We start from the raw sequence: 19762 nt of genomic DNA on the forward strand, positions 1-19762 counted from the left end.
AGATATTTTTTGTATCTGTATATTTTATGCTTTTATCTCAATTTTCCATAGAGATATTTGGCTATGGATTAACATGTATACTCATCTTCTATTAAAAGACACAAATTATAAAACAGTATATCCCTAGTATTTAATATATAGAAGCATACGTGTTAAGATTTCAAAGTGGAAAATATGTAACATATGCTTCTCCATATCATTTCTGCATACACGTTATTCAGATCTGATTTGGAAAGACTACATATAGACATGAGAGGGTAATAAAAGTTTTGGTTTTTATTCTAGTTTTATTCAACAAAAGTGTTAAGTGGCTCTGGACTGAATGTAGATATTAAAAACCTGGAGAGCATTTTTACCTCCAAATCATGAAGTTTATTCTCACAGAAGCTTCTCTCAGCTTTAAATTGTCATGACTTTCTTGCAAAAAATATGTTTTGAATTAGGCATTTCAAATATTTATGCATTATTATATCAAAGATGCTCATGTAAAATTCAAATGTGTCCAAAATTAAAATTAAGACCAGCTTTATATCCCAATTTCTTTTTAAAAAATATTTTAAATGATTTTTTTCCAGTTTAAGAACAGCAGGAAGTAATTACGCAAAGGATTATGGAAGAAATGTTCTCAGCAGCCAAAATAGGAAGCTCCCATCACTGTGTGGGTGAAGGAAAGACATTTTTACAAATAAAGATGCATGTTGCTTTTTTTTTACAACTTAATTTTTTTAATTATTTTTTTCTGAATTTTTGAGAAAATTGTAGATTCACATGCAGTTGTAAGAAATAATACAGAGAAATCTCATGTGTCCTTTTCCACATTTTCCCAATGGTAAATCCTGCAAAACTATAGTGTAATATCGCAGGCCGGATATGGACACTGATACAGCCAAGAAACAGAACACTTCCCTCTGGCAACCATCCTTCCTGTTGCCTGTCATAGCCACACCTACTTCTCTCCTGCCCCTCCTCCTCCCGGCAGCCACCAATCTAGTCTCTATTTCTAAAATTCTGTCATATCAAGAATGATATATAAATAGAGTAAGACAGCATGTTACCTTTTGAGATTTGCTTTTGTCGGCATAATTCTCTGCAGATTCATCCAAGCTTTGTGTGTATCAATAGCTTGTTCCTTTTCATGCTGGGTAGTGTTCAATGGTCTGGTTGGACCGCGGTTTGTCTAGCCATTCACCCACTGGAGGGCATCTGGATTGTTCCAGTTTTTAGCTTTTATGAATAATGCTGCCATAAATATTCATGTAGAAGTTTTTTAGGTAAACTAAAGTTTCCTCTTAGCTGGGATATATTTCCAGTAGCATGAGTGTTGGGTGCTTTGTTTGTAAAGGGTTTAACGTTTTGAGAAGCTGCCCAACTGTTTTTCTGGAGTTGCTGTACCATTTCACTTTCCACCAGCAATGTATGTGTTTCTCCATATACTTGCCAGCATTTGGTGCTGTCACTACTTCTTTTTTTCAGTCATTGTGATAGGTGGTGGTGACAGCTCACTGCGGTTTTCATTTGCATTCCTCCAATAGTAATGTCGAACAACTTTTCGTGTGGTTATTTGCCACTTGTATATCCTCTGCAGAGAAATGTCTCTTCATGTTTTTTTCTCATTTTCTAAGTGGGTTGTTTGTTTTTATGCTGTTTAGTTTTGAGTGTTCTTTATATATTCTATATATAACGTAATATGAGTATAACATAATATGAGCACTATCAGTATAAAACAAACCTTGAGATTGGGTAGACTAATTCCTCGCAGTTTATTCTTGTTTCCAAAATTGTTTTAATTGTCCTAGTTCCTTTACATTTCCATGTGAATTCTAGAATAATCCTGTATATATCTTCAAATAATCTTGCTGAGATTCTGATAAAAAATACACTAAACTTGTATATCAATTGGGGAAATTTCACATCTTTATTATATTCAGTTTTCTAATCCATGAACACTTTCTTTACACTTATTTAAAATTTTTATATCTTTTGTGTGTGATTGTAAATGGTATTGTATTTTAAATTCCAGTGTCCACATGACTATTGCTAGATCATAGAAACACAACTGATTTTTTCATGTTTATTTTTTATCCTGTGACCTTACTTAATTCACTGATTAGTTGTAGGAGGGTTTGTGTAGATTTTGGGGGATTTCCTGCCTAGACAATTACGTCAGCTGCAAGTGAAACAGTTTTATTCATTCCTTCCCAATCCGTATGCTTTGTGCCTTATATTCCTTTTTTCACAAAACTGCACGGCCAGGACTCCCAGCACTGTGTTGAATAACAGTGGTGAGGAGAGCGGACACCTTCACTTTGTTCCAGTCTTCAGAGAAAAGCATCCAGATTTTCACCATTAAATATCAGCTGTAGACTTTTTTATAAATGGTCTTGATCAAGTTGAGGAAGTTCTCCTCTGTGTCTATTTTTCTGAGAAGTTTTTTTTACAAATCATAAATGGATGTTGAATTTTATTGATTGCTTTCTTTTGCTCCAATTGATCTGCTTCTATGGTCATGTGGTTTTTTCCTTCTGAATTTTCAGACGGTGAACCAGCCTTGTATCACCGGAGTAAGCTGCGCGTGGTCATGGTGCATAATTCTTTCCATATCTTGCTCAATTCTACGTACTAATATGTTGTTAAGAATTTTTGTGTCTGTATTCATGATGGGTATTGCTCTGTGGTATTTGCTTTTTGCGTTGTTGAGGGTTTTTTTGTTTGGTTGGTAGGTTTGGGTTTTCTGTACTGTCTGATTTTGGCATTTGGGAAATACTAGTTTCATAAAATGAATTGCAAAGTCCCTCTCTTGTTTCAGGAAAAGATTGTTTAGAATTGGACTTAAATCTTCCTTAAGTATTTGTTATAATGCTCCAGCAAAATCACTGCTTTTCTTAAAGATATATAAATTACGAATTCAATTTCCTTAATAGTTACAGGAGTATTAATACTATCTTTTTCATATTGGGTGAATTGTGCTAGTTTGTGATTCATGTAAGCTAAATTGTCGAATTTATGTGGGTAGAGTGGTTTGCAATATTCCTTTATTAATCTTTTGATGTCTGTAGTGATATTCCATGTTTTGTTTCTGATACAGGCAATTTGTATCTTTCTCTCTTTTTTCAATTTCTGTTTAAGAACGGCAGGAGGTGATTATATAATGATTTACAGAAGATATGTTTTGAGCAACCAAACAGGAAGCATATGCCAATGTGTGTATGAGAGCAAATTTTTTTTCACAAATAAATGTGCAGCACGCATTGCTTTTTAACCTACCAGAAGTCACTCTGCTTTCTAATTCTTACTTCACATCATTACTTTACTAATAATACCTTTCATTAAACACATGCTGCGTCAGGAATCCCACAATATGCTTTTCATGCAAATACAACAGCTGCAAAAGTGAATATTATTTACCACATTTTTACAGATTGGGAAATTGAGACTTTTCAAAGGATACTCAATAACTTTCACAGACAGTTTTACAGCCTAGCTCTCTCAGCACTTCACAGCAATGCACACCCTTTCCAATGCAACATGCTATATTTCTCTTTCTATAATTACCCAAAATGTCTTTCTATATAATAAAAATAATGGTGCCCTTTTTTTGGCTTAAGTAAGAAGATTACAGTTTAAAACATTTTACCCTACGTGTGTGTAAGTAAAAGCAATTGTGATGGGGGTTATCACCAAGAAGAAAAGAAAGAATAGATCGAAGAAAGAAGTTAAAGGCTAAGGCCGGAAGATGTGACACTGCAAATACTTATAGGAATAAATTTAAGATGATAGGAAGTTTTAAGACTAAGTACATAGAACTTCCCTTGGAATAAAACATTATCAGTGTCATAGAAATTTATGCCATATGATGATAGAGACTTTTTTAATGAAGATAACATATTTGAATCAATTTTAGCTCACAATTTCAACTCTTTTAGCTGTTAAGTATTTTTCTAAAACTCTTATCAAAATACACATTAATAAAAGTTTTTTTTTTCTCTCTGTCCCATCTCTGGTAAACTCCTTCCCAGAACAGTCTTCCCTGGCCTTTACCCAACCATACTCAATGAATTAATACAAATAATCCTTATTAAGCACCAGTTATGCACTAGGTGCTGTTCCACATACAAGGATACAATAATCGTTATAATATGACACTGTTCTTACTCTTATGGAACATCAATTTGAATGAGAAATAAAGACACTGAACAAATCCACATATAAATACTAATTCATGTTTAAAATATGCTATAAAGGAAAACTAGCATAAAGGAGATGGGAAGTGAGGTGGTGGCTACTTTATATTCAGTGGCCAGAGAAGGACTCGCTCATAAGGTGCCATCTGAATAACAACCTGAAGGAAGGACGATAATGACCATGTAAGTCTCTAGGAGAAGGGCATTCCAGACAATTCAATGATGAGTATAAAAAAAAACCCCAAAAACCTAAGGCAGGAACTGTTTGGTTTAGCTGAGGTGATGTAGAAAAGATGGCGTGGCTGGAGGAAAATGAGCTTGGTAGAGGATGACAGGTGGCAGACTGAGAGGATAGAAAGAGAGGAAGATTATTTAAGGAGATGCATGGTTTTGGTCTGAGTGAGGTGGGAAGACACTGGAAGTTTGAGTGGATGAATAACACGGTCTGATTTATACTCGTGTAGGTCCACCTGCCAATTTGTGAAAGGATAATAAGGGCACAGCAGTCAGGGCCTGGAAACAGGGTAAGAGGCTCTTTCAAAAGTCAAGGCAGGGGAAATGAATGGCTTATATGAGAGTGACAGTGGAGAGATGGTAAGAAGGTCCTGATTCAAGACATACTTTTTAAAACAGGCCAGAGGGACAATTTTTAAACTTTTTGATCTCAGGACTGTGACATACCCCGAAAAATTATCGAGAACACTAATGAGCCTTTGAACATGAGGGTTATATCTGTAAATATTTAGTATGTTAAAATTAAAACTGAGATGCTTTCAAAACATAAGAATACAAGTGCACGTTTCATTAGCTGTCAGAGCTCTGATGTCATTGTGCACCACCGTGCAATGACAGAGAACTCCATCCAGCACTCCTGTACAAGTAGAAGTGGAAAAGGCAACGTGTTTGTATTATTATGAAAACGCTTCTGACTCACAGGCCTTCTGAGACTGCCGAGGGGTCTGGAACCGTAGTTGAGAATTGTTGGCGTAGAAGGTTTTCTGATGGATCAGATGGGAGAGTGCAAGAAAAAGAAAAGAATCAAGGACGGGGCCATGTCTGCTAGCCCGAGCTGCCGCTAACTGGAATACAGAGCTTAGTGCTACACATGTGTAGTTTAAGATGCTTTTGAGACATTCCCCTGCGATCTAGAGTCGCTGGCTCAATGTGAGCCTACAGTTCAGGGAAGCAGTCGAGGCTGGGGAAACAAATTGAGGAGTCATCAGCATTTAGACAGCATTTAAAAGCATTTAAAGCTCGGATGTGAGTGTAAACTGCAAGAAGAGGGCTGGTGATAATCCCTGGGATTAATCACTCAATCAGTGAATTCCACCAGTGAAATTCCAAATGTTATCTGTTTAGAGCACAGTCTCCTTCAGCTGACTAAAGGTGGTTTTAGGTCATTTTTACCTGTGGATACCCTCTTATGATGCCCAACATACAGCAGACACTCAACTCTGTTTCCTGAACGAATGAATAAACAAAGTAACAATGTGCTCTGTGGTACAGTCAGAGCTAAATTGCACAATTTAGGACAGGCGAGATCAGGAAGTTGAAGTGATCGGCTTCAGATTCATCCATTGGGTATACTGTTCATCACGTGGTCAAACAGGTTTCCATGAATTTAGAGGCAGAGGCAATTGCAGGCTTTAACTTTTACCAGTGTAGCCAATACCAACTGACCAGCAAGAGGGATGATACTAGATTTCAAATTCTAGTTCCCACTAAGACATTTAAAACAGTAACACCAACTCTACTTTCTGGACATTTTATTTTCTAAGGAAATTTTTCCCAGAGAAATTTTCATTTATGCCTTCTCTTTCTAACTGCCTTGAGATGTTCTGGGGAGAAAGGCCAAGGAAGGGCCTCCACTGAGATGTTTATGTATGTGGAAGAAAAAGCCTGAATAACACAAAAGAAAACACCTACTTACCAAGGTCTGCTGCTGTCAATAACAACGTGTGACCAAAATTCAGAGAATTATAGTTCATGCTTAGAAAAGGAAATGATTTTGTTTTTACACGTAGAAAGTGTCAGTAACAAATAATTCCCCATTTTCCTAGTGGATAAATCCAGCTGGGTTTCATCAAAAGAAATGAAGATGAATAATATGCCACTGGCATATGTATGAAGAATAATAGGGATTGTATTCATCAATCAATGATGCAGATTGTACTGGGTGCTTTCTGGATTCCGGCTCTTCCCTTCCCCACGTTGGCTCGGCCTGACCCAGTTCTGTGTCTTCTATCTTCATCAGCTTCTCTCACATCCCAAATATCAGGCGTTCATATCCCTGGAGCTCCCTTATGCAGGCACCTCTAAGGGATGAAATGCTGGGGGTTGGAACCACCCCACAGATGACCAGCATCATTTCAGGTAGATTCAAATGGTTCAAGCCACTTGAAAAGGCTTCCAAATACATTTCCTAAAGCCCAAGTCGCCAGCGCCGCAGCCACTTGTGGATGAGAGACAGTGAGAGTGAGAGGATTGTCTCTCAAACGTCCTATTTCAAATGTGGGCAAACACTACTTTTCTAATTGCCACGAGGATAGGAAGTTGGGCTGCTATGGGGCTTTACAGTTTACACAGCACCGTGGCGCATCTTATCAGAGCTGAGCTTTGAGAAGGAAGCAAAGCAAACACCATCCCCACTTTGCTGACGAACCGAAGAGTCAGAAAGGTTACACAGAGGGTGTGTGATAGAAGCCTCGTTAGAAATGAATTCCTAGAAAAGGCCCAACCAGCAAAATTTTGCATATGTTTCATGAGTTTTGCAAACCATCCTATTTGAGAATACCAGAAACACTAAAATTAAATATTTAGAGATACTGATTTACTCAGTCTGGGGTATGGCCCAGGCATTTTTTAAAAGTTGCCCAGGAAATTCTAATTTGCTGAGGACTACTGGTTGATTGTTGGAGCCATTGACAATTTTTTTCTCCTTTCCAAATTGTTCTTTGTTTCTTCTACGATTGGTTTCTGTTATTTTATTATTTTTCTGTTTTTAGCCCCCACTTCTCACTTAGCTTTGGTTGCAAGGCTCCAAATTACTGAATATAGTCTTCTTGGGTTTTCTTCTTCTGGCTATAAACTATTGCCACCTATGTTTCTGTTCTTCTTCCTTTCTCCAATCTGTTAGTCTCCTCTCAAACGTTAACATCTCTCTGGAATACAAACGCTCCATCTTCACTATTTTCTCCCTGATGAGCTAATTAGCATGAGCAGACTGCTAGAGTTAGGAGACCAGAGTTCTTCCAGTCAGTGGCTGTGTAACACGGGGGAAAAGTATTCAACTTCTTCAAGTCTCAGACCCAATCAGTAAAATTTTTTAAAAAGCACCTACCTTGGAGTGTTTTTATAAGAAATAAATGAAACATATACTCAATCATAGAAATAAGTGGTTTGGTACTCAATAATAAAAATATTTTAAAAGATTGTCTTTTAAAAGTTCTTTTTTATTCCTTATCTATTTTTGGCTGCAACCCGATACAATATTCTGTACTCTTTCTGAATTATATGCCTCTGCTTTTTACATACCCACTCTCATTTCCAATTTTAACATTTAGCATATGTACTCTATAACCCCACGGTGCCCAGCAAAATGTTATTCTGGATTTGGCAAGAATTGTATATAACCCAAATTCTAAGCTCTTAATAATGAAAGAGAGAGATTGTGTGGATTATCATGAAATTGGTTTATTGTTAGCTCATTAAGCACACAAAAAGTCCAGCAGAATATCCAAAATATTTATTTCCTTCAGGTTGAGTTCTTGCCTGAATGAAACAGAGTCCATTGTGGATAGGAGTTCGGGGGCAGCCCATCTTTCTTCAGACCATCTCCCGTAGACTCCTGGGAGAACTGGGTCCTTGACTTTCCTGTCTTTTCTGGACCCCTGTGGCCTCTTTGCTTCTTTTTGACAGGGTCCCTCCTTAGCTGTGAGAGTGTAGCCGGGTCCCTTGATTCTACTGTGGCCGGGATTTAAAGTGTGTGGTGGAATATGGACCCTCAGGACAATCAGAATTTCCAAATTCTCCAGGTGGACTTTCTGTTAGTCTCCATCTACATTCATTAAAATATGTAATTACAATGTTTAGTATTAAGCACTTATTTGGATGATTTATCTGTGATATTGTGTCAAAATAGGCTCTCTTTTCTGCCTAGACTGTAGGTCACTTCTCTAGCATCCTCTTCTGTTATTTTAGATTTAATTGTGTCATGGAAAAGGAGAAAGGAGCAGAAAAGTCCATCTACCTAGAACCACCATCGAGGGTGCAGCCCCCAAATCCAGTGCTTTATCAATTAATTCCTTATGCAAACACTCCAAGAATGCCAGTGTTTCAACTTTGCAGCTAATAATTATAAATTTGACATTTCAGACCCCACCACTTACATTTCTCCCATCAACTTTTAGTCTTCTCTTTCCCATCCTCTACACCCAGATTTAATTAAGTGCATCCTGAAACTTAAAAAAACACCAGTTTCTTCAATTCTGCCTGTCCTTCGACACCCCGCCATACTACTTTCCTTTTATCACCAAATTACTCAAAAGATTAATCTACAATCAGGGCATTGTTTTCTCTCCAACTCTTCGACTCTTTGCATCTTCAGCGTCTACCTTTTCCACTTGAGTTAAATTGCTTTCTTGAAGGTCTTTATCCTTATGGCCATCAAATGAAGTGACATTTTGAGCTCCCTTCAGCTCTGCATCCTAACAAGTTTTGACAATGTTGATTAATCTCTCCTTCAATTTTCTTTTCTTTCTTTATATTTATGATAATATTTTGTCGTCTTGTTTTATATCTCTCAATGCTCCTTCCCTCTCTCTCTTTGCTAAAGTCTTCTTTCCAAAATATATTGAAAGAAGTTACATAAATTTACTGATTGCTAATTTTTTCACATATAAAATATAATTAATATCCATTCTAAAACATCATGAAAATTAAGTTATACTATATACTTAACAAATATTAACTATATTCCTTAAGGGTAAACATTTCCATCATTCTATCTTTAATACTATCTCCCTTCACCATCTCATTGTATAAGTGACTAAAATCTTCACCTTAAGCTTTTGCCTCTCACCAGAGATCCAATATTTCTAATTTGTATATCATGGCTCATGCTCAATAAGTTTATTAAAATTTTTATCATGCCACCCTCTTCCTCATCAAAATTAATTTCTGCTCAAGTTTTTCTTGTGTGTATTAAGGTCATTTCAAAATCCCAGCCAACCAGGACCAGGTCATTTTTAACTCCCTTATATCTAATCCCTCTAGTCCATCTCCCTGATGTCTAATCCATCTCTAGCCCACTGCTTTACACTTTATCCAAAGTGTCTTGTGCATCAAGTACTATACAAAAAGAATAAAAATCATAACCAAGTTATATTTATCCCAGAAATGCAAAGGTGGGTTAACATTAAAAATATAAAACAATGTAATTTATCACATCAACAGAACAAAGGAAGAAAAAATGATATGATCATCTGATTATACATAGAAGAGAAACTGAAAAACTTCAACATCCTTTTATGCTAAAAACTCTCAGCAAATGAGAGTAGAAGGGTACATAGAATAAAAATAGGTTATATCATACTTAATGCTGAAACACTGAATGTTTTCTCTCAAAGTTAGCAAATAAGGCAAAGACTTGGGTTTTACCAGTTCCATGCACAGGTGCACTGACATCACAGCAGTAAAATAATAAATAAATAAATAAATAATAATAATAATAGACCTAAAGACTCAAAAAGGAAAACATAAGACCATCATTATTCTCCGATGGCAGGAGAGAGCCATTAAAAATTAATTTTAAAAGGAACTAATACAACTTTTAAATAAAATGACATGGGTGGCAGGACACAAGAATAACTCAACTGCATTTCTACACAGCGAGCAACTGAAAGTGAAAGCAACGTGCGATGCTGAGGCATTAAGTCAGCTCAGTGCGGAAAGTCCTTTTCCATGTAGGAGAAAAATGAATCTCAACTCTTACATCACACCCTACAAAGACAACTTGAGATAGATCAGAAAAGTAAATGTAAAAGCCAGAATGAGAAAGTATTTAGAAAAAACATGGGAGCGCATATTCACAACCTGGACAAAACCCAGAAAGTGTTAACCATGAAAGAAAAATTGATAAACTGGATCTCATCAAAGTTAAAATACTCTGTTTATCAAAAACCACCATTAAAAATACATAGGCAAATCACAGAGTAGAAAAAAATATTTGCAGTGCGTAAAACGCACAAAGAACCCGTGTCTTTTGGAATTACAGGAGAATTTACAAAGAATTAGTACAAATCAACAATTAGAAAGTTGAACAGCCCCATGAAAGAGACTTGAACAGACACTTATCAAAAGAACACATAAGAATGGTCAATAACCACGGGGAAGGTGCTCAACACCATTAGTCACCAGGAAAAGGCAAATTAAAACCATAATGAGAAATCTTTTCACACCCATATGAATGACTAAAATAAAAAAATGTCTAATATACCAAATGTTCACAAAAGGGTGGAGAAACTGAAATTCGCACACACATCTGTTGGGGGTGATGCAACAACCACTTTGGAAAAGCCTTGGGCAGTTGCGTTTAACATTAGCTACTGGTCCACCCTGTGAGCGAACAGTTCCACTCTTTGGCATTATGAAAACTTGTATCTATAAAAAGCCTTGAACTCATATCTATAAAAAGCCCATAATTCACAGCACATTCACTCAAAATAGCCAACAGGAAGCAACACAATTACCAAGCAACAGGAAAATGGATAAATAGTATCATATTAATCCCCTGGAATACTACTCAGCAAACAAACAAACAAAAACAAAAACAAAAAACCATGAATCCCCAAATACACAAACGCACTGTAGGATTCCGTTTCTATAAAGTCAACAAGAATGGGAAATCCTAATCTGTGGTGATAAAAGTCAGAAAAAAGCTCCCTCTTAGGCAGGAATTGGGGCAATTCATTGGAAAGGGCCAAGAGACACTTTTCTAGGGTGAGGCCAATGTCCTGTATCTTGTTTTGCATGGGGTTATACATAGGTATAACCCCAACTGTCAAAATTCACCAGATTGTATTCTCTGCTTCAATTAGGGAGAAATATAGATGCTTCCCTAGGAAAACACTAAAAAAAGCCATTGCAAGTAACATATTATTTAGTAGAAAGAAGAAGACTGATATGTCAGTAGAACTACCTCAAATTTTATGTCAAAGGTAATATTTTTTCAAGTTTAAAAATAATTTCATTTTCAAGTATAAGTAAATAAATGCAGCCTTGTGAATTCATCCTAATAGAGAAACTCAGCCCTGGGGGTTAATATACTAGAGAAAAACAAAGAGAAACCAGTAAGTATATAAATATTTCAGTTTCTATGAATTCAAAATAGAAGGTTTCACAAGCTGGAAAACATTAAGACAAGAAAGAGTCCAAAGAAGCAAAGGTGAGATCAAACACAGGATGCAGAACTAACAGCTGTGACTTAGTGAGTTCATAAATATGCCAAATAAAATCAAACTCAACAAAACACTGCAAAGTTTGTAGCTTCCAAGTAATTAACACAGAAATTAGAAACACGTAATGTATGATCAGCCCAACCTCATACCGAACGCAAGGACTCCTTGGCTACAATGGGTATTTTCTGTGTGTAGGTAGCATGATGGAGAGTGGACTGGATAAAGGCAGGCGAAAGGCAAAGGGAAAGCAACTGAACTTGCTCCAAGTAGCACCTACGTGCATGACTGAGATGAAAGTGATGTCTTCTCTCTCACGGACTCTATATCGTTCTCACAACGAGACTGGACACACGTGCCAACGCCCTGGCACACGAATGTGGACTCATGAACACAGCAGCATTTACACTTTTATTGTCGAGGCTCATCGCCTGTTTTAAGAGTGAAATGATCATTTCAACTATGTTATTAATCTCTAGTAAATTTTAAAAGTGTTTTAATACCCACAAGTCAATCTAACTCCCCATTTTTTGAGTTTCCGTACAGAAAGCCAGAGTTAGCAAACATTTTAGAGGATTAAACTTGTGATCAAACTATAGGCTTTTATATAAGCCAACTGATAATTGTCTTTCCTTTGGAACAGTTAGTTCTGGGCCATTCTTCATTGCTAACACACCTGTGACTTGTCAGAACACACCAGGGAGCCCCTTGTTCTATCCATCTGGCCGCCCCCACCCATACTCTCTAGTCTCCAAACCCTCCCCCAAAGTCACCAGTCCTACCCCAATACTCAGCTTTATACAATGAGAGAACTGGTGACAATAGATGTGGCGTTTAGCCTCTAACTCTGGGGTTAATGAGGTTATTTCTTAAGGCAAATGAACTAGATAAAATTTCCCTGAAGAAAAAAGCATTTTTGAAGACATTTTTCTCCTCCGTGCATTGGGACACTTGTAAAATGGTCCTGTGCCCAACAGACCCTGAACCTGTAAGTGCCTCATAAAGGTGTGCCAGGTTGTGCAACCTCATGAGGACTTTTCTCACCTCTGAACAGGACCGGAAGAGACAACTATGGTACTAAAGAAAGGAAAGGAACTTCAAATTACTCGTACCCCTGAGCCCCTCGGGAGTGGACATCCTGATCCATAACAATAGAATATACATTCCCCTGGAATTAATGAAGGTTCGAGGAAACAATGTATATGAAAGTGTTCTATAAACTGGGGTGGATATAGGAAGTTCAAATGCCATTTTATGGATGAGGATGTTGATTTTAATAAAAAATAATCCAAAACAAGTTACATTAAAGAAGATCTGATATTAAAAGAAATCATTGCTCATTCATAAAACAGTCTTTAAAGACATATTTGTTCCACAAATTAGCCCAAAGGGTTTGTTCCTACTATATAGCTAAGTAGATGGTGAATGGCACTGATTGGATCCAAAGCCCCCCTATCCTGGATTTCATGAGGCCCATTCAGAATGAACCAGGTTGAGAACACCATCGAGTCCATGTTCTGAGTTCTTCTGTTGGCAAAAATATAATGCTAACAGCTTTATAAGTGCTATTTTCAATGAAATATCACAGAACAGCTTGTCCCAATGATATTTCTAAAGCTTGCCTGCAAACCGCCTACTGGGAAATCCAACAAAAAGGGAAGAAGGAAGAGAAAGAAACGCATGCAGACAAATGACAGGAACAGGAAAAAAGAACAAAGGGTAGAGGGAGGCCAGCGAGGTGAAAGTGAGTGCTGGAGGGAAATAAGGAGCAGTGAGATGTATGATATCAAACACTGGCAAAATTAGTCAGAAACCGTAGGGAACAGAGAATTTAAAGAAACATGTAAAAGCAAATTGGGCTGGAGGACAGAGAAGTGACTACAAATACAGTATGTTTAAAGAAATGCAGACAAAAGAAGCCTAAAACAGGTAGCAGCTCAATAATTGGGGCATAATTATTAAAATGTTATGAAAGGAAGATGGCGTGAAACAGCCCTTTTTCTAAGCTTCACTTATTTTTTCATGTAATGTACAAATTCATTTTTCCAAAATTGAATACACATTTCAATGTCTACCATCAACTCCAAGGGAAGAAAACATCCTCTTCTAAGTCCCTTCTTTTAACCTAAAAATCAATTTATAGATCATAAAACAGGCCAGGCATTGCATCACGAGTTTTGCATGCACTGATTCGAAAACAAAATACATTATAGTGCAGATAATGTCATTCTGGGCACTTACCTGGGGTCGAATAACTTTTACAATATTTTTGAGGGCAGTGTCGGGGGATGGAGGTGAGCAGTCAGGTGTTGGGCCTGTGGAGCTGTTTCTATGGTTACTAGCTCCTGGAGCAGTAATTGCTACCTCAGAGGCATTATCTGTGAATAAAAATAGAACTGCCATGAGCCTAATCACTCAGTTTACCTTTTAAGACTTGAACTTAGTTTAGTGAACATGAATTGAGATGTCAACTTAAAACTGGCATCAAGTACAAGATCATAATGAGGAATATGCCCAGCGGTATATTTTAAAGAGAGTGTTTATTGAATGCATTGGTTTCTTTCAGAATATTACCCTCTGTAGTATTATTCCAAGAAGGAAGAGTATTATTACTCAATTGATATCGATAGATTACCCAGCATAGCTGTTAAGACTGCCACCATTACATGAATGACTAGAACCTCACCTTAACTAAAAAAAGAACATGATTTTTAAATATTATTGGGCTAAGTTTCTCAATCATCATTCAAATGGGTGCTGATCTTTATTAATGCACATGTTTTATAGCTCCTGATTCATAAAACCCAAGTTCAAGCCTCCTCAAAGCACCTTTTCCCAGAAATCCCTCAAGCTATAGAAAAGTGTCCCAGTGACTTAACTTTGATGAAAAACTGACATGTGTGCTAAACGGTTTTATAATGTACACAAACACACAACTATTACCCGCCCAGATACACATATCTTCCTATCTGGTCAAAACTAAATGAATGACTTTCTTAAAAATGTAAATTCATCTTCCCTTATGGTAACTATTTGGGAGGAATAAGGAAGTGTGATGTCTTCAAAATCAGTAACCATGTCACATTTTCTTCTTAGGTTTACATGAAAACAAAACAACACCAGGGATGCAGTGTGGAATGTATAATACTTGGAAAAGGATGACAAGTGTTTTATAAATAACTTCTGCTAGCTCAAAGAGAAGTTAGATTATTTTAACAACAATTTGGCAACCTTCTATGGCTTTTTATGGAAACTACTGCAAGATCAAATCTGTAAAAAATGTACTTCCTTGCTATGTTTTTAATTAGTTCCCAATAATTTTCTGTCCTAGACAGTGAGCTGAATTGATGCAAAAGGGACTGAGGCTGTGACTTGTTTATTGACCAGCAAATCTCTCTGTTCCTTGGCCACTGTCCACAATCCCAAGTGAAAAGCAACATTTATGAAGGTACTTCTTGCTCATACAAAGTGAGGGAATAAAAACTACCCACCACATAAAAATATAATTCCATCCCCTGGGGAATCCAGACATAGAGTGAAAAATACACGTGTGGCACATTGAATTATATAGCTCATTCATAAAATATGTCTTAAAAGTATCCAGAGCTCACTCTTGACTTCAATTTAATGGAAAAGGTAGGAATTAGTTATCTCAATAATAGGCAGGTTTGTGTGGGTGGTCTTCTGAGTAGAACAGAATAGTGTCAGTAAATATTGAAACAGAGACAATGCAAAGATGCCCCGATTCTCTCCAATTTGTCTATTTCCTTCTTTCATTCATTCAACCATACATCCAAAAACATGTATTTGGGGACAAACATATAAGTTATTATGTTTCATTCCAAAGATAAATTTTTAAAAATCTCTATCCAGGGGAAGGGGGGAGTGAGGGATAAATAGGTAGAGCATGAAGAATTTTCAGGACAGTAAAACTGTTCTGTATGATACTATAATGGCAGATACATGTCATTTTAATTTGTCCAAACCCACAGAATGTACACCATGGACAGTCAACCCTAATGTAAACTACAGGCTTTGGGTGATAATGATGCTTCACTGTAGGTTCATTGTAACACATGTACCACTCTGGTGGGGGATGTTGGTGGGTGGGGGAGGCTGTACCCATTTTGAAGCAGAGTGTATATGGGAACTCTTTGTGATTCTACTCAATTTTGCTGTGATCCTAAAACTGCTCTAAAAATAAAGTCTGCAAATGTTTTTTTTTAATCTCTGCCCTTGACAAGTGTGCAATCAAATGTGGCATCAGACATGCAATCTCTAATGCAATGTATCATGAGAACCGATAAGTGATCAATGAGCATGAATGAAGAAGCCCGGGAAGACGGTGGCTGGAGAGGAAGACAATTGTGAAAGGCTTCTGTTTTCAGGCAGGAAAGCTGGAATAGAACATAAAGCCTAACAGCATGACGGAAGAAAGAACACAGATGAAGCTATTTCAGGTTAGGAAGAAGTTGGAGATAAGTATAAATGAGTGAGAGGAAGTGTATTAGTACAAAAGTTTATACTTAATTTTATAGGTAATAAGAAACATTGAAGATATTTAAGCAGGGGGTCAGAGTCATAATAATAGCTAATATTTAATAGACTACAATGAAATGATGTTAGCATTTATTTTCCTTATAATTTGTCATTGATTCTCTCTTTTTTCTAGTTATCATTGTTGTCTCTCTGAGCTGCATTCCGAATAGTTTCTTTTTTTAATTGAATTTATTGGGGTTGACATTGGTTCACAGAACCACACAGGTTTCAAGTGTACAGCTCAACGGAACATCACCTGCCTAGTTTCTCATACTCATTTTCCAGTTTATTGGTTCTTTCTGTAGCTGTGTCTAGTATGCTGTCAGACCTATTTTTTATTTCAATTACATTTTTCAGCTCTAAAATTTCTATTTGATTCTTTTTCAAATATACTGTCACCATTTGCCACTTTTTAGTGCTTTTATTTATCAGAAAATGTCAAATACACTTATTTTTGTTTTTCTGAAATCTGAGTCTAATAGTGCTAATATCTGAAGTCTTCATGAACCTGTTTCTATATACAGTGTTCCAGTATCTGTCTCGTCTTTTGTTCTTTGCTATTTGTCACTCAACTTTAGACAGAATAAGATTTACAACATTGAAATATAACTCTCTGTCCTTAGTAAATGTTAATTCAAAGAAGCATCCAAACTTGAATTCTAATACCAGATGCTGAAGTCTATAGAAAACCCGTTCAACGTTAGAGAATTTATTTAACCTCCCTCGATTTCAATTTCCTTCACTTTAAAAGTGAGAGTGATTAATAACTAACTTATAGGGTTTGTGTATGCTGATAAAATGAGAGAACACACAGGAAAAATAGCTATCATGTTATTATGTTTAATAAATTTGAGTTTTGTTTTTCCCTGTCAAACTAAATATTATGAGAATTAAAATAAAATATGGAAGTGGAAAGAAAATACAGAGGGAAAAGCAAAAAAAAATAGTCATGCTTTGTAGATATTACATGTAGAGTAATGACTGTGAATAACTGAGTAGGATTTGAGACCAGTACCTTGAAGCTATTAACACAAGTTGGGAGAAACAGAATTTAATTCCAGAAATAAGGGATGAACTTTTGAGGAATGATTTACTGCAAGGGCTGGGCCAGTTGACTGTTTTTGCATCAAAGCCAGAAAAACTGCTGGGTACTCCATGCAGACTACATGGCAAAAGCTTACGAATGTTTCTTGTAAGTAATTTAATATATAGTACAAGACAGTGGGTAATAAAGTACTAAATTATCTAGAAAAGACTGTAAGTGCCTCCATCTTCTGAACCCATGATCTGCACCATCACACGGATAATTTGATTTTATACCACCTTGCATTGTTCATTATCTCTTCCAGCCTTGGTTCTATTCCCTCAGGGACTTATATTTCCCTTATCCCCCTGATAGCTCTTAGCTCAATGCAATCCTTTAAGAATACTAAGTGAAATTAAGTGAATAAAGCAAAACCCGTGTGTCAATGGCAACCATCACAATACCCTTCATTACACTGAGAAAGGTGACCTGGCTTTTCTCCTCTGAGAGAAAATCCCAATGAAAAGCACAGAATACACATAAGAGTCTTAGGAAACTGATTCATTCCTAAAATAGCTTTTATTATATTATTCATAAAAAGTCGCAATTATCCAGTGGACTTTGTAAAACGACAGCCTGTGTTGAAGGTAGTTTTACATGATCGACCTACTTCTCACACCTGCAGCTACAAAACATTGCTGATGAAAGTGAAATGAGGTGTGTAAAAACTGCTTATAGAAAATTACTGAATATATTGTGATTTTAGATTGAAATAAGAAACTTATCTTCTAGTCAGATTCCATTACTATGCATTAGGTTACGCATTATGATCATCAGCTTCCTCTACAATAATAAGCTTAGGGGGAAAAAACCCTTCTAGTTCACTTGAGCTTTTAGAAGAAAAGTATTGTGTGACTACAAGATAATTCATGTGCCATGTTACCGTGTAGAATTTTAACAAAATTCTCTACCATGTACTGAACAGTTCAAGCACACCAGAGACCTCGTTAGTTGCTGTCTAGCTGAAAAATAGGACTGAGGTTACTTCTGGCTGGAGATCCGGGACAGGTGCCATGGAAGAGGTGGTGATTCGGGCGGTCTCTGACAGATTAGTAAAATTTAGACAGGAAGAAATGGGTGGGAAGAGGATTTCAAGAGTTGGAAATGGAGTAAGTAAAAAAGCAGAGAGATTGGAAAGAGTTAGGCACGTTGGTGGAATAAGAAAGAGTTCAGTTTGAATAAAATATAGTAGTCATGGAAGTAATACTACGAAATGGAGGAGCCATATACTCCTTGGAGCTTCGGGCTTTGGAGTAAGACACACCTAAACTGCAATTCTGGCATATTTAACCTCAGTTTCCTCATCTGTGAAAGTGTTTTCTCATGGTGTTGTAAAAATAAGCAAAGTACCTGTGTATGTATGTGTGTTTAACATATTGCCTGGCACATAGTAGGTGCTCAAATAAGAGTAGCTATTGCTATTATCATCATGTATAATAATAATAAATATAACTAGACAGGTGACTTGTGTTATTGAGGGAAGTCTTGAATGTAACACTAAGTAATAATCAAGTAAGTATTTAATAATTATTAGTCTAGGAATTCATGAAGTATAGTACTTAATTATGGGCCTCAAGTCAGGAGTTGGCAAGCTTTTTTTTGCAAGGCCTAGGTAGTTAATATTTTAAGCTCTGTAGGCTACATGGTCTCTTTCGTAACTGCCCAGCCCTGCTGTTTGTAGTACTAACGCAGCCATAGACAGTATGGAAGCAAATGGATGTGGCTGTGTTCCAAGAAAACTTTTTTTTAAATTTACAAACACAAGTGTGGACCATAGAGTTTGTGGACCTCTGTCACAACACTGCCCATAGAAATGTTTCCTCTCTTACGGACAAACCTAGAAAAATGTTATATTACACATTTACTTTTCTGTATTCATATTAACGAACATTCTCCCCACTATGTAATTAAAATCTAAGGTTTTCATGTAAAAGTAGAAATGTATTTATAATTTATTCAAAAAGATAACATTTTATCTAACACAAGGGCTGTACCTTGTCTACAATAAGTGTTCAATAGATGCTCATTGGATGGATACATAAATAAATGAATAACCAATTGAATCTTTGTATTTTAAAGGAACTTTTAATGCTGGGACATGGCCATCATCTCTGGGACGACACTGTAACAATCACAAGTGCAACAGTCCAAATATCTCCTGTTTCAACATTTTCAGCGAGCAAGGGTCTACTATGTACAACTTGAGGAAGTTAATATTAACACTTGTTCTAGAGTATTATTTCATATTCCAAATAGTTATTACATTTTTATTTTCTCCTAGCGATGGTTAAGAATTAGCAGTTCTTTTAAATGTGCTGAAAAATGGAAACACTTAAACTGTCATTACTACCACCAACAACAGCTCTACGTATTCCACAGTGGTGACCCAGCAGCAGCTTTGCCAGATGATGTGTGTAGCTGGAAGCTCCTAAGACGGTCCTGACCGATCCTTCCCCGCCTCAGGGCACCCACGTTTTCAATAAAGCCTCACCCGTAGAGCAAGA

General features: G+C 36.7%; 1 protein-coding gene across 5 annotated transcripts in view; it reads right to left on the minus strand.

Annotated features, from left to right (window-relative positions):
* Positions 1 to 19762, minus strand: part of ANKS1B (ankyrin repeat and sterile alpha motif domain containing 1B) — an 805832-nt gene that overhangs the window by 512366 nt on the left and 273704 nt on the right. For all 5 annotated transcript variants that reach the window (XM_053921934.2, XM_024579129.4, XM_024579128.4 and 2 more), the window contains exon 11: positions 13877 to 14013. In XM_053921934.2, coding sequence (XP_053777909.1) covers positions 13877 to 14013 — 137 coding nt within the window. The remainder of the gene's footprint in view (positions 1 to 13876; positions 14014 to 19762) is intronic.

Source organism: Desmodus rotundus, chromosome 3 (assembly GCF_022682495.2).
Source record: "Desmodus rotundus isolate HL8 chromosome 3, HLdesRot8A.1, whole genome shotgun sequence".
Taxonomy (NCBI): Eukaryota; Metazoa; Chordata; class Mammalia; order Chiroptera; family Phyllostomidae; genus Desmodus; species Desmodus rotundus.